The sequence below is a fragment of the Synchiropus splendidus genome, chromosome 7, assembly GCF_027744825.2.
Source record: "Synchiropus splendidus isolate RoL2022-P1 chromosome 7, RoL_Sspl_1.0, whole genome shotgun sequence".
In the NCBI taxonomy this organism is placed as follows: domain Eukaryota; kingdom Metazoa; phylum Chordata; class Actinopteri; order Syngnathiformes; family Callionymidae; genus Synchiropus; species Synchiropus splendidus.
Window position 1 is genome coordinate 19,390,861 of NC_071340.1, and position 15,534 is coordinate 19,406,394.

The window sequence follows — 15,534 nt, forward strand, 5'->3', positions numbered from 1 at the left end:
TGCGTGTCCAGCTCTGAATGTGCGCTTCTGTGCAGTTTGGCTGCGACAAAGTCATAAACCAAGTCACGCTCTGTCCCAGACTCGCCTCATCCCTGCCCCAGCTCCAGCCCACAACAGGACATCAAACCCTGGAGTGAGAGCGAGCACCTCCCCTGTGACACTCTACCACGGTCCAGTGCGGAGACAGGAAAGGTTTTACACCTCAATATGAAGAAAAAACTGTCAGTAAATGTAGCTAACGGGACACGTCTGCATACAGAGGCTGCGTTATACACAATAACAAAGCGCATCGTGGGTCAGCTGGTCGGTCCGCGCACGTTATGTTTTTCTGGCTTTTTTCGTGGGTGTTCCAGTTCTGGATTTTCGTTCGAAATGCAAAGCAAAAAAATCTCAAAATTTTTGTTTGAATTCCGGGACGTTCGAAAACCCAGGTACCACTGTATATGGGACAATTGTTTATTAAAGTAAGGAAATATAAGGCACCTTTAATTTGACTTCAGTACATTCAGTAATTTTTTTTGGAGTCCACAGCCTTCATTTTTAAATATAAATAGGGGCAGTATTACTGAAAATGTAGACGACAAAGCCAAACAGAAAAGAGGTGCTGGGCAAGGTGTTTAAAAAGTGTTCCATGTAGTTTCAACCAACAGTTCACAAGTAATCGCATCCTTCTGGATGTGATCAGTGCGAAATGGTGAAAGTAATGAACCAAAATCAAACAATCTCTCAAAAATCTCAATCTGTCACTGTTTTTAACTCGTAAGGATTTGAGCCTTTTGAACAACAAAGTCACCATTTACATTAAAGGTGTTGTTTTGATAGTCCTAAATATAGAAAAACATTTCAAAAATATGGTAAATAAACAAAGTCAGCGCCAGGTTGACACCACTCCAAGGAAGTTAGGAAAACTTTTTATGAAACATTTATTTGAAAAATGTCTGTGTGCACTCCGGTTTCCTCCCAAACTCCCGGACCATGATCTCCGTGTGTGGCTGGCAGGACTGCTGTCTGTCGCCCCAGGTAGCTGGGATGCGAGGAAGAAGACGATGGTTGACTTCCAGAGTTTTTAACTTCTCAAGTGCTGTAGCGACATTTCGCAGTCCAATAAACCGCTCGGTGTCAGAGGGGCATCATGTTTCTGGACTCCTCCTCGTAGATGTGCGGTACCTCCCCCATGGAGGTGGACACCATGCGCACCGAAGTGCACCCGCGGACGCCCTGCTCATACCGGATCAGCTGCTTCCAGAAGCCGGCGTTGGGTCTCGCCACGGCTCGGCACTTCTTCACCCACTGGTGGGCCTCCAGCAGACTCGCGCCTCTGTGCCGGACCAGATAGGCCATGCACACCGAGGCCGAGCGGCTCACCCCGGCGTTACAGTGCACCAGCGTGCGGCCACCGACCTGCGCGGTCGCCCGAATCCTCTCCGACAGCTGGTCGAAGTAGTCGCCGAGCGGAGCGGAGGGGGAGTCGGACACCGGGATGTGGAGCAGCTCCACGCCGGGAGGAGGTGCTGCGGCGGTCTCGGTGACGCTGATGACGCAGGTGATGCCGTTGCGCGTGAGCAGGGCGACGTCCGACGCCGCTCGAGCGTTGCTGAGGAAAAGATAGTCAGTGATCTGACTCAGACCAGAGAGACCGGTGCAGGTCTCGCGCTTCAGCGACATCTGGAGCCGACAACAACCCGGAGTCTACGGAAGTCGAACACGGACAAACAACTGTAAATAAGTACGTGACACCACCTGCTGGATGACAGTGTCATTACAAGCAACCCATGTTCACCTTTGTTCCAGCTACCTCGGGCGAGAAGTGGGGGACACCCTGAACAGGTCCACTCAGGACGAACACAGACGACCATTCACACATCCATCACTTCATACAACCACCAGTTAACTTTATTACCACTATACTTTCTGTGAACCATAATGTTGAATTAAGTCAAACAAGCACCACGGACAAATGTTTGAAGCCTCAGTATCAGTTATTTTAGTATATTCTTTATGGAATGTTGATGATTTTCATTCATCCATATTTCACCCACAGCACCAGCGCTTTGCTCAAAGGCAAGGTTACCTCCCCAAACAGCTCTGTTAAATGGTGAGGAAGAGGGGAAGTTTCGGGTGCAGTCGATGAATAATTGAAAGTGGGTGAAAGCTGCGGTATCAAGTGAGGCAGGTTTTTGGGGAGGATCTGCTGCCAGCGCTGCTGCCTGCAGGCGCCGCTCAGTTACCAAGGAAACAGATGGCGGATGAAGGAGGACATACAAAAGAACCTGTGGCAACAGCTGTAGACCACCGATTCATGAGGACCCTCCCAATCAAAGGCACGGCTGCTCTGTGGCTCCCTCCGCCCTTTTCTCTTTGTCTGGTGGGCTGCAGCCTTCACTCGGAGCTGCTTGGCTCAGCTCCGTCTTTTGTGTCCCGCTTCTGCAGTAGTGAAGATGCTGAAACGCAGAGGAAGAGCGTTTTGTCGGAAGATTATCTGATGCGCGGAGAAGAGGCCGAAGATATGTGATGCAGCACCATCATCCACCAAAGGCGGTAAGAAGACCCCTGAAAAGACAGCATCGCATGAGACTAAATATTTAAACACGAGCTCGGTCTTGGTGTCTAGAAATAGACAATGAAGTGTAGCATGTTGTTAACAATCGTCGCAGTGGTGATGCCAGGGGCACTAGCCTTCTGCTGTTGGATCACTTTAAGTAGGAACTCAAGCTATTTAAATGCATTTGATCGATTGTCTTGATAGAAATGTCATGACTGGAGACTCAGCTCTGCCATGGTAAAGAACATAGATTCTCAGTTCTATCAGTCAAGTCAAGCTTTCAGGCACGTGTGCCTCGATATCACTTGCTTGATCAGGAGAGGAGAGTTCGGAAATACAATATGGAACATTACTATTGAAATATCAAGTATTCCGGCATTGATACACTTTCGTTCTAAGACAGTGTTTAACTTGAGCGTCCAATTGTTTTCATGAAGTTATTTCATTTAATTTCCATCTGAAAAGTTTTCTTAAAACTCAACAGGGACCTATTTAATCTGCTCACTATCTCAGGCGACGCATGTGGCAGCTAAGGTTGATAGAATACAAGTCTCACATGATGACTCTAAGAGATAATAAACAATTTGGTGGATGGATAGTCTATGAGTCATTCAGAACCATGATAACAAAGTAGGTCAGCGGTTCTTCCTGTAGAGTGCCATGTGAGGTCGGGTCATGGGCGCAGCAGTCACAGCGAAGAAGCCCACACTTCATTTGTTGCCTGAGACTGTGTGATGGAATGTGTTTCTCCAGACATTTACAGATGAATAATAATGACAGTTCTGTTTCCAGGTCTGCTTCTCTGATGATTTATCTGCAGTAAAGACGCCGCACGGATCGGAGGAGACAGCAGCAGGACAGGTCACGTGTTCTCGATCAGTTGAATGGCTTTTACAGGGCTCAGTTTATACGTGAAGCAAAAATGTTACAAGTTGATTTGCATCAGGTCCATCTGTTCTGCTGCTCGCTGTTGTGTCTCCCTCCCCAGGTGAAATGAAGAAAAGCCTAATGTGGACCCTCCCTGGACACCCATGTCTCCTCCAGCTATTGGGCTCTTCCACTAACAGGTAGATTTACAGGGCATTCATTCCCTTTATAACCACCTCCACCACGAGGCTTTTACAAGCAGCTGGTGCCAATATAAACCACTGGCAGTTTATGTAGACTCCTGTGTTGGCTGTGTGAGGAGTGTAGATAAAAAAAGAACATATGAAACATGGTAGATTAGTGATGTGCTAAAAATGCTATCACATTCCTCTGGATTATGGTCGTAATAGCGGATATAAATAGCATAATCTGCTCCTTGCATCCATTATTCATCACTGTGCAGCGGGGTGGGATTAGCATGTGACAAAACGTGTGCACGTATTTGCCAAAAGCAATGAGAGAAGGAAGCAAGGAAGAGTGTGGTGCAGGAAACCTGTTTGTATTCTCGCGTTAATCTCCACTTTTATTCTCCAGATTGCCGCTGCCTCGACATCGCAGCCTCTGCACCTCCTGAAGACTCCTCGGCGCTTTAAATCCTCACGCCAGACTCAAGCGTTCAGTGTCCCACATATTCCACTGTGCTTGCTCTCACACTCACTCCTTCCTTCAGGCACTGCAGCCCGGCACGTCCCGCTTTACCTTGCGGTTCAAACTGCCTTGTGCCGTGACTACTGATCTGTTTCCATGGTTACGCTGCCCAGAACAGCTAATTAGTCTGCGAGTCATTAAAATATCATACACGTTATCCTCCGGCAACACAAACACACTAGAGCCCTGGAACCTTTCGATGTCTTTCACCCAACAGAATCAGTTTTTGGGGCTGTTTCCGACCCTGTTTTGATAGTTCATCTGATACAGAAACAGTAGGAGATGATGGTTCTCTTATGTTTGACCTCGCACAGTCTGATTTGTCCCAAAAGATTAGAATGAAATGTGTCATTTAACAGTGTGTGAGAGTACAGATCTGAACAAGGTGTTTGCTGTGTCATCAAAAAACGTCACACGAAACCCTTCTTTTCAGTGGTCATCGTCATGCACTATCTAAAGCCGCATGTATGGATGTATATTCTCAAAGATACCACAATTTGGTGATCTGCTCATGACAGGGGAAGGTTTTATAACAATAATATCTAACACATCACTATATATAGCAAGTCGTGGAGTCTTTTCAGGAGAGCAACTTGTGTCAGATTATGATCAGAGCTTTGACTAAAATAGACTTCATCTCTGCAACAACAGGACCTGAGGTCAGACCGAAGAGAGCGATCTCTCTGCTGCATTTCTACTTTTATCAAATCCAAAAACAAAATCATTCTCTCTGTATCTTCTGAAGTAGAGGAGAGGAGTCGTGTTGCATTTTAAAGTCAAGCGTCAGTGTTTCTAATTCAGTCCAGGTTGACGGTGGATTGACTTGCTCAAAGGCAAAGTGACAGTTTAGAATGACAGGAGATTTCCTTAGTTTCCTAGTGCTCATCCCAAACAGTGAGGTTGGGCATCGAACTCGCACACAATATTCAGTGCTGTTTACTAGCAGAAGCAGACATTTCTATTGGTTTTGGAGTGTGTGTCTGTCACTTTATATGTGTGTGTGTGTGTCTGCATGAGGTCTATTCTTCGCATGCGTGAACAAGCCTGAGCGAAACGCTGCTTCATCCCCCCCCCACTCCCCTCCATAATACTTCCTTGATACTTCTCTAAATATTCAAACCAACTGTGTAATATCCAGATTTGTCTATTATTATGTTGTCTGGGCGTTTTCACCAGGTCTGGATCCACTAACATCCTAACACTAACACCTAACAAGACTAATATCTGCTAACAAACGGCTGGCTACTAACATGCGCTCAAACTACTACTGTGCAGCCTTGTTTTCCACTAACCTGCTGTTCGGAGGCCACAACCACACGACTGCTTTTGAACCATGAACCAAAGCCTCCAGGATAGTTAGGGGCTCAGGAGGAAGAAGACGTCTGAGCGTGTTAAAGATGTTTTAATAATCACATACAAGTTGACTGAAATCCTGAAACACGGTTTTAAACGTGCAGTAGTGTGGATGCCGCCTCGGACTTGTCTTTCTCTTGACGCTGAAGTCCTTCTCCCACGTGCAACCGAAAGCTTTACAAATAAATAATTCAAGAAGGGTTTCATGAATTGAGAAGAATCATTTTTAGGTAAACAGCATCTTTGTGTACAGCCTGGTTTGGAGGTAGCGCACGGGCAAACCCGATCCCCCGGTCTCCTCCCACTAACCCCTCCGCTCTGTGACCGTCTAACTTCTAAACATGGACCCCAACAGTTCCGCTGACCAAGCATGGCCTGCGCTTAACACAAGCTTTTTTAGCCGGACATGTGGACGCGACCATGAGATCATACTAACGGATACTAACAACCAGCTTCTGATCGCTCCACACTAACTAACCCACTAACCCCACTAATGACCACTAACTTGCAGCTAACACAGGTCGCGACCTTGACCTCGAGGAGTCGCTCCGATTGCACTAACAGAATGTGGAGTCTTGTGTGAGTATGGGAGCGATGATGGCGTGTGTGAGAATCTTGTTTCATTTCTTTAAATGGCTCACTTAAGCGAAATAATGCCATAAAATCTTAACTGTTCAGACTTAAGTTTGACTTTTTATTAAGTCATTACTTTGCTATATTCCATATCTGTAAACTTTGTATTAAATATTCTTGCATTACACAATTTGTTTCGCAAACATCTGTATTAAACTTCCATTGTTTGAAGGCTGGCGTCGTCAACTGAAGCACTCTTCTATTAAAGGTTATCCACCCGTAATGAAAACGCACCGGAACTGTCGAAGTATCAACAAATCGGATGTCTTTTTCTGTTGCACATCGCCTGCTTATACATGTGTTACCGGAGGTCATCACTAGGGGGCACACTTTGCTCTGCTGTACTTCATAATTTTCTGGACAAGAACTCAAGTCATTTTGGTTGAATATAGACGCTAAATTAAACCTTTATGTTACCATTATGTCTTTGCCAGATTTCTACATTTACATTGAGCTCGAGTAAAAATGCGGTTGAGGTGTTTACATTTTAAAACAAGTGGCCTCAAATGTATTTGTATGTTTGGTCACTGACAGCAATAATAACTGTCTTATTAGTCTTTTTCTTCAATGTTTTAGGTGCGTTTAATGTACTGTGACATTGCGCCAATAGTGGCACTTAATGGCTGATAACCTTTTTCCTGTCGGTCACAAGTTTTCCCCATGATGGTTTTCACAAAACCACCTTGAGGTTGTTTTGAACGTTTCAATAAATTTAATTTTGTTCCTAAAAACTCATATTTAAAATGGAGCTTCTTCAAGCTTTCATTATTTCACTTGTGTGTTCTCCAGATATTAAACACTGAGTAAAGTGGATCAAGTATATTTTTGCAATTGAAGACATGAAAACGTTTCTGTTTATTATTCCGTGGTTCGGTTATGGTTCAGTATAAATGGCATTAGAAATCTGAAATATGTATTTACATTAGTCTAATAATTAGTCACCATAATTTAAACTAGATTAATAGATGATTCACAGTCTATACTATTTACATAATATAAAAAAACAGTCAAATCATTTTGCATATTTTTCTTTTTGCAAGAATTTGTCTTTTCGTGGAGCATTTACAGTTGTCCACTAGGGGGCAGTCATGACTCGGTATTTGACTCCTTGTGATCGGTGCGCTGTCTTCCCCGAGAAATTAACCTGAACCTGAAGTTTATAAACATTTTTTTTCCTCTGTTAGATAACATCAAAGCCCGGTTAGACCAGCGCTGCTCATTTTGCAAACACGAATGAGAGTTGCCTGTAAAGTCCAGTGAATGACCGGCTGATTTATTTATTACATGTTTCAGAACAGTTGAGTGACTTCATAAAAACATCTCAAATTCACCTGTTAAAGTGAGCATTGGGGTTCAGTGTGTTGAATGTGATGACCCGAGCTTGAGATGACGCTCTACTCCGTGTCTCTGGTGGATGACAGTTGGCCCAATAATAGCTTCATGTGACGGAGCAGAGAACTTCTGTTGTGCCATGGTCAGTGGGGAGCCCACCAACTAGGAAAGTGTTTTGGAATAAAGTGCTGAAAAATAAATAAACATATAAATATATAATCGTTGCTCACTATCGTTCATTTGTATTCCGACTTTAGCTTAAGTCATGTGGTGCATGAGAGAAGTTCACTTGACCCATTGGAGTGTTCAAAACGCTTCATGAGGCAAAGTCACGCACTGCCCTGCATCCTCTAGCCTTTTCAGAAAGCGGGGGCTCTACCCCCGGTTTGAGGCCGATGTGATCCAGATGACAGGGGTTTCCATAGGTATGAGCCCTGGGTCTTCATGGGTCAGCTTTAATTCGCTGCAGAGCTCAGACCGCAGAGTCCAAACACACACACACACACACGCTACACCCTTGACAACAGAGCGGCTCCACTTGGCGTCTAAGATGTCACACCAACTGAAGTTCAAAGCAGGTACTTTGGGATGAAAACATTTAGGGGCTTAATGATAGAAACACACTTGGAGGAACAGCGGTCTTTCCAATTATGTCATCTTTTTTGGGGGTAAATCTGACCAAGTAGGATTTTCCATTTTAGTTTCTGTGCGAGTCGACGTTCCCTGTAACCAGATCTGCCCTGGCGGAGCGGATGTCTGCTGGAATAACCGCTCGCTGCCTCCGCTGGAATTTGTCTGCGAGCTGTAAAAGATGGAGAGGAAAGGAGAAGAAAAGTGAGCCGGGGAAGTATTTCTCTCCGTGGTGCTGTAATCAGCAGCGTCTGGCCCTGCGCAGTTTAAAATAGTAAATCCGCTCAAAGACAGTTCAAGGGCTGAACAGAGATTGCTCTCCCTGCAGGTGTGTGTGTGTGGGTGTGTGTGGCTGCTTGTAGTTCGACAAAGACGTGAGGTTCCAACTGCTTTTAACAGCTTTTAGATGATTTTATTTCGGCTCCAGCTACGCTGTTCGTGATCTTGTTCAGCGCCGCGCATAAGCGGGAAGAAATCAGAGCACCTTTTATGAGTTATTTTCTCTTGTATGTTGTCAGTTCTAGTAAATTTTGTGTTGACAGCTATGAAATTGTCGCAGCTAGTGGCACCAAAACACTGACTGAAGTCAGTGGGGCCAGAAGAACGTATTTAGCGCTGGATGAGTGAGTTGTGAAGACCAACGGACTTGTGTCTGTGTGTGATGTTTCAAGTCTTGTCCCAGGAAGGAATGGCAGCCTGGCAACACAAAAGCTTGACGGTCATAATGTTGTCACCTGTCACACCCGGTAGTGGCTAACATTTTTATCCAAAGCGACTAAGAACCAGTCATGGCCCCTGCCTCAGGTCCCATCCTGGTTACTGCACTGGGGCTAGCATGGCTACCTTCTCCACCCCTATTGTTTTGGAGCTGACCAGCTGCTAACCCAGTGTCGAAGTCAACCATTGAAAGGGCCAGAACCTCAAACTGTAATGCGCCAAACAATACACACTTTCTCTAAATGGTGTACTTTGACAGGAAAAAGTAGTTCAAATATTAGCGTCCCTTTTAATTGTTGAAGGCTAAACTGAGCATGAGCGGTGTTAGCTTCAAAATTAGGGGTGGGATTTGATTTAAAATTTTTTTTTTATTATATTATATATTACTGAATCAAATGATGGACCCATACGTACATTTAAACAACAAAATACTGTTTATTTTGCACCAGTTTGACAATAAATCACGATGGTGTCTATATTCAAGTTTTTATATCTCCTTATTTAAACTAAAGCTCTTTTAATGTCTTGAAAATATTTGTATAACAATAAATTAATTGAATTATTTATTAATTAATTGTAATAATGTTGTAATAAATTAATCGTAATTCACTCATTGAAGTCCCACCACTATTCAAAATACATGCTATCCTCCGTCACCACTGACTCCTAACACAGTCCGGTTTTCCTGTTGAAGTTCCTAACGTTCATTCATCCTCTGAAATTCCCTTTTACCTGCATCAGTTTTTAGAAATCCACCTCACTAACTTGTGATGTTTGCACTCATGATAGTGACATGCTTTGTTGATGACCTTGTTTTTGGTGCAATTTATATAAGTCTTCATTTAGATTTTAAGTATTTTGGTTTATAGCGCAGGGTTTCCGCCCGGATTTTTTTCAAGTGGCAGAGGAATGGATGGCAGCCAATCCAGAAGCGACAGAGAAACAGAGGGGCACGGTTTGTGGTGAACTGAATTGGTGACTGGAGAAACGCTAGTTTTTCTATCTTGAGAAATAAATCTGCCTCCAATAGAAGCCGCCTTCGTCATATGTCCGGCTGGAATGAGCGACTTGAGTTCGGCGAGAAACAGACTTCAGTCATTATATGATGTTTCTTTTGGGATTTTTCAGCCAATAACACGGTGAGTGTTCATCTCCACCTCCACCTTATGTATTGGGTTTATTATTATGTATTATTGTTTTGATGTTTCCACTTTGTTTCAATGCGTTTGATCACATGAGATTTCATCTTTACAAAAAGAGATCACATTTTTTGGCCGTGAGTCACTCTAGTTTATATGTGGCGGAAACCCCGTACTGCATGTGCACTTGTTGATCTTTGTATTTAGAATGGCTCCACTACCATTGTGATATACTGTATACGTGATATTCCATGAGATGTGCCACAAAAAAAAAATAAAAAATCAGAAAATATCAGCTTAGCAGCTTCTTTTATATTCATTTTTTCCAGCAATTAAACACCTGCAATGTTAAGCTCTGAGCAGCCGACAGAAAGATATTTTTGTTCTGTTCTGTAACAAATAATTTTATTCTGATAGAATTTCTGTTGTAAAAGATATGAAAGAAGTTTGGAAAGGAGAAACTTATGAACTACTGACTGTCGGATGTGGTACAAAGAAGTGTGTCTGATGAATGTTGAGTCACCAACATTCTTCTCTGTGACTTTTCTGCTGGCTTTTAAAATGTGTTTTCTGACTTTCATTTGATATCTGCTTCGATCAAGGCCACATGTAGTTACACAGGGCTCTGTCAGCAACAAATGACGTCATAACAGTGAGCCAAAGTTTCTCACATTCTCTCTCCACTGCCTGGTCTTCGAGCTGACCTCTTGGAGATTCAGTCAACACCTCCATTGTCTGTGGGTCTTCAGATTGTGTGTAATAATGTTTTGCAACGTGCTTTCACACGCACACAGGTGTGTGATACGTATCCAAAAAAACCCTGAAGGGGGTGGGACTCTGCTAAAGGGGGTCTTTGTCTGTGGAGGCTGTTGGTTGGCCAGACATTTCATCATAACAACTCAATCTTCAAGCATGAGGAGCTGTTGAGAGCAGGGGGTTCATATTATTTCGGGCCTTGACACAAAGATTAGAGATCAGTAATGGTAGTGGGAAGCTGCCGTATCTGGGTCGGGGGTCACCGCTCCTTAAATGTACAATAGCGGCTTTAAACAGAGGGAGCGCTGAGTTCATGAAAATGGGTTGCAGACTTGAAAACATTTAAAGAAGAGGCGAGGTGAGGTCACATACGTGAACAAGAGGAACCTCTGTTGAGAGCACGGCTCCCAGAGGAACAGCCTTATATTTTGATAAATGCTAGAGAACAGCGCTATATATCGCCTCTTCCTCCTTCCTTTTATAACCAGCTATGAAACTATTCAGCGTGGGATCTACTGGGTGAAGCCATTTCCACCTTCTCAATTTTGCACAGTAAGCCCCTTTATTAGCACAAAGATGGCCATCTAAAGTCAAAGAGCGGGTGTTTTCTCAGTGTCTTTGGCTCCGTTTCCCCGCCTGCAGCAACAGTGGGAGCCCGATAAGCGGACAGTGAAAGAGAGACAATTTGTCCTGCTGCCCGCTGAATGATGGACAGTAATTAAAAGTTGGCTAATAACCTCTTCACACCTGACATTTCAACAGGGAGGTCCTGCACGCCATTATCTACATATAGATTAAACGGCGTAATTGGCAGGGAGCTAGGGTTAGGAGGACGGCAGAAGGAACAGTTGGAGGGGGGGAAAAAAGGCCACTGCCAAACCATTAAGCGGAATATCTGAGTGACACTCTGATTTTGTTCGCCGCGCTAATGCGACAGGAATTGAGCTGAACTGAAATGTTAACCGAATGAAGCCTATCTGGACGTGGTTATTAGCGGGGCCAACATCGGCCATGGAAAGCAGCGTTAATTTCATAATGAGTAAGAACTTGTTAGAGAGACAACGTGAGGGAGAGTGTTGGCGGCGTCACCTCCGACCAGGCGCCGCAGTTTTCACCCACGGTTGAGATGGAGCTAATGAGATATGGCGTCATGAGCACCGTGAAACATTCAATGATGCAGTCGCTGGTTGGACATTTGTCAATAAAACCCTAGGACTCATGGCTTTATTTTATTTATGTTAAATTACGGCGCTGCAGATGCTAATGTTAAAGCATGACTTGGTCTGAGCTGATTTAGCACCTATTACTCCGGTTGTTGTGGAGATGTATTTTTATTAGGGCTGAGATTCGATTGAAATATTAGAGAATTTGTGATTTATTAATCTAATTTAATCGCATTTTAATGGTATAAGAGTATTTGCCACACAAAGTCACATTTTTCACTTTGAATGAATTTGGTATATTATTGAATCAAATGATGGACCATACATACATTTAAACAACAAAATATTGTTTCTTTTGCTATACGTTTTTATATCACCTTACTTAAACTAAAACTCTTTTGAAAATATTTGGATAAGAATTTCAATTTTATAAGAATTTCAACTACATTCAGAGTAGTGGAAACCCTGGCCGCTGTGTAGTGAAAAACATCCCTGAACAAAAGCAAACAGATGCTTTTGTTTGCTTTTGTTCAGGGATTCCTCCATGTTTGTTGTTGTTGTTCTCATCCTTGCTGCCACGTGTCTTGTGCATCAGTGGGATCAGTGGACCAGGAACTCCTGCACTGACAAAGGTTCCCTGTTGTCTGGAGAGCAACTAGTCACCGACTACCTTAGCGATTAGTTGGACTACGATGTACGCGGGTTAATGAAGACAGCAACATGTCCGATTGTGGTGTTGGAAACAGTAATTTCAAAGAAAGAAAATGTATAAAAATGTTTGTGAACGCTTGAATAGGGTTATAATGTTGTTTTGAAACTTTAGATGTCAAACTTAATGGCTCAAAATGTGGTGTTTAAGTTATGTGTCCTTTGATGTTTCCTTTGTAAAATGGCTCCATACATTTTGGGCTGTGACTGGTCCTGTGGCTTCAGTTCACTGCAGAAAGAGCGACGGTGTCACGACTAGTCGACGCAAGAGCTCATCGAGGACTGATTTAACAGTTGATTACACTCGACTACGTCGACTAGTCGTTGCAGCCCTACAGTTCCAGTGTGGCTTCTGTGGCAACATTCGTACACTTTTCACAGCTATGCCTTCGCAATCTGGTCCACTTCTGTTTTTGAAAACGTGGTTGTTATTGTTTTGTGTAGTTTCGGGCTGGGACAGACAAAAAATAATCAATGCAAATAACAGTTTTAGTATTGACATCTTGACCTTCATAGTAACCAGTTTGGATCTGCACAGCCAACTTGCAACCTTCTAATGAAGAACTTCTCGTGGATTCACCACCGTCACTCCCTGGGGGCGTCACATAAGAACAGCTCCTGCTTAATGGCTGGCTGGAGGTGACCTTTCCCCACCAAGGAGGTAAATATAGAGATTTAAAAGAGGCGACGAAGAGTGGGCTGTCGAGAGAAGCAGGTTACAGGAAAGCTGTGTTCAGAGCAACTTGTGAGGGAAGGAAGCAGCTGGAGAGGCAGGTCAGTAAAGGTAAGAATGACAGGTAACACGTATCTAAAAAAATTATTATAAACCTTCCCTAATGTCTTATATCTACACCTTTTTCTCGCCCTCACCTTCCTTTCTCAAGGAGCCTCACCATGTCCACGATACCAAGCCTCTTCCGCTCGCTAGTTCTACATTTAGCACGAGAATTGTAGGTGACCTGTAAAAATAGGGTTTGATGCAAAATTATTCATTTCATCATAATGCAAATATTTGTAATTTGTTGTCGTTTTTAATGCTTCTTTTAACGAGTTGTATATATTTTTATATTTTTAAAGTAAATTGATAAAAAAAAATTCTCAGTCAATTTGGCTCGAAATTAAAATTAAATTAAATTAAATACAAAAGACCCATCCATGCAGGAAGACCAGAAGATTTTAGTCTAGATAAAATTATGAATGCCACACTGAAACAAACGCTTGACACTCCAGTTTTCTTCATGTAGTTGCGCTCTTCACCACTAGATGTCCCTCTTGCTTAAGTCTGCGGAGCGCTGAGTGACGTCTGAGGTGTTTGCCTGATGCATCTGTCCATGACTTGTCTCTCTGGAGCCGTGGGTTCATCCATCACGTCCAGAGGTGCTGGTTTCTCTAAATCCAAACAAGAGCACATTTCTTTATTCCTTCACTTCATCTGTGCTCTCCGCTTACATTCCCCACATTCTCCTCGCCTCTTCTCTGCCCTCCATCATCGGATCACTTTACTGTTTATACAAGAGGACTGGCGTTGTTAACAGGTGTAGGGTAATGGGATCCCCACTGGCAGCCGGGCTCAGAGAGGGTCACACCCCTTCTCCTCCTCATGCCAGCGAGACTTGTCTGATGGATTGTGGCCCCCATTCATCTAAATTATGTCGCCGGCAATGAGCTATCAGTTCAATCTGGCCTAAGCACCAAGCACCGGGTTTGTTTCTGTTGACACTTCCTCAGCACTCACTTCTCCTCCTGATCACTGTCGCCGCCGGTGGAAGTGACGCACCGCGCGGCATGGCCCTCTGCAAGTGCGCGCTTGACTTGCCACTTTACAGCTGGTGAGAGGGTGAAGGAGGAGCCGACCCTTCTCTTCCTGGACATGGACTGTTTCTCCCTCTTCCCTCTGGCAGGAGCCTATCCAGACCAGACCAGACCAGAAGGAACAGCTTCTTCCCCTCAGCCGTCAGACTGTTGAATTCATGATTAGCCTTTGTTGTTTTATTTTATTCTATCATTTATTTTATTATTTATTTTTTGACAGCACTTTATTCCAAAGCACTTTCCTAGTGGGTGGGATCCCCGCTGACCATGGCAATAAAGTTGATTCTGATTCTGATTCCAGTTGCAGCTTTGACGCACTCTGCTTGTTGTTAGGGTCAAGTAAGCTCGACAGTTTTGAATCAAATTCAAAAGTAACTGAGGAGCAGTCGAAACGTTGCTCAGATTGCCATCTAGTTGTGTGAGGTAGTAACTACATCAAGCTCCACATTTGACGCTTGGCTTGTTTACATGCTGCGATGCTGCTTTTTGAAACACAATACGCAATATTCCAGGCGTCAGTTTCCTAGTCATAATTCGATCTCTCTGAGGATAAATGCTATAAGATACAGTCGAACTGAGGATCTGTGAATGAGCTGTTAATACGTTCTATGTTTCATTGTTCATCATGCAAAGATACAGGAAAACGGAACAGTTATTTAACAATCACTAGAATTAGTGCTATAAAAAGGCCTGTGAGTGTGATTTAAATTGAAGATATTGCTGCATAGAACGTCCACTTAAGACAAATAGTACTGTACTTGCTATCAGCTCCGAGTGAAACATTAATACGATCATTTGTCCGGCTGTTCAGGGAAGCTAATATTGTTGTCTGATTGTTTATTAAAGCGTCCAACAGCTTCTCTAAAAATAACTTGGAAAGCATCTGCTGAGTTCAAGACCGTTCTTCTGCATGACTCCTGCTTCTTTTTCCATTTTTAACCCGTTGTCCGTTTCTGGATCTTGTGTCGTTTTTCTCCTCTTCCTCATGTTCAACTTTCATCTGACTCTCTTTGTATTTTTCTCCCCCAGCTGCATTACAGATGTTGTTTTCTTTCTCCTCAGCCCTTCCTCTCCGAATGGATGATTCTCATCATAGAGCCCTTTCTCCATCCAGCTCTTCTGTGATCCGAATGCACACCACAGTATGTTTCTTCTGCCTTGTCTCTGCCTTGTT

The 15,534-nt window shown here is 43.6% G+C and overlaps 1 protein-coding gene across 1 annotated transcript; it reads right to left on the reverse strand.

Annotated features, from left to right (window-relative positions):
• Positions 1–455: 455 nt before the first annotated feature.
• On the reverse strand, positions 456–1,679 carry LOC128763087 (dual specificity protein phosphatase 18-like). Its single transcript, XM_053871849.1, has one exon. It carries the CDS (start codon positions 1,663–1,665, stop codon positions 1,120–1,122), a length of 546 nt encoding a protein of 181 aa, XP_053727824.1. The 5' UTR covers positions 1,666–1,679; the 3' UTR covers positions 456–1,119.
• Between the last annotated feature and the right edge of the window lie 13,855 nt (positions 1,680–15,534).

What these genes read in the sequence shown, in the direction of transcription:
- LOC128763087 (XM_053871849.1), bottom strand. Translation starts at nt 1,665, where the DNA reads ATGTCGCTGAAGCGCGAGACCTGCACCGGTCTCTCTGGTCTGAGTCAG.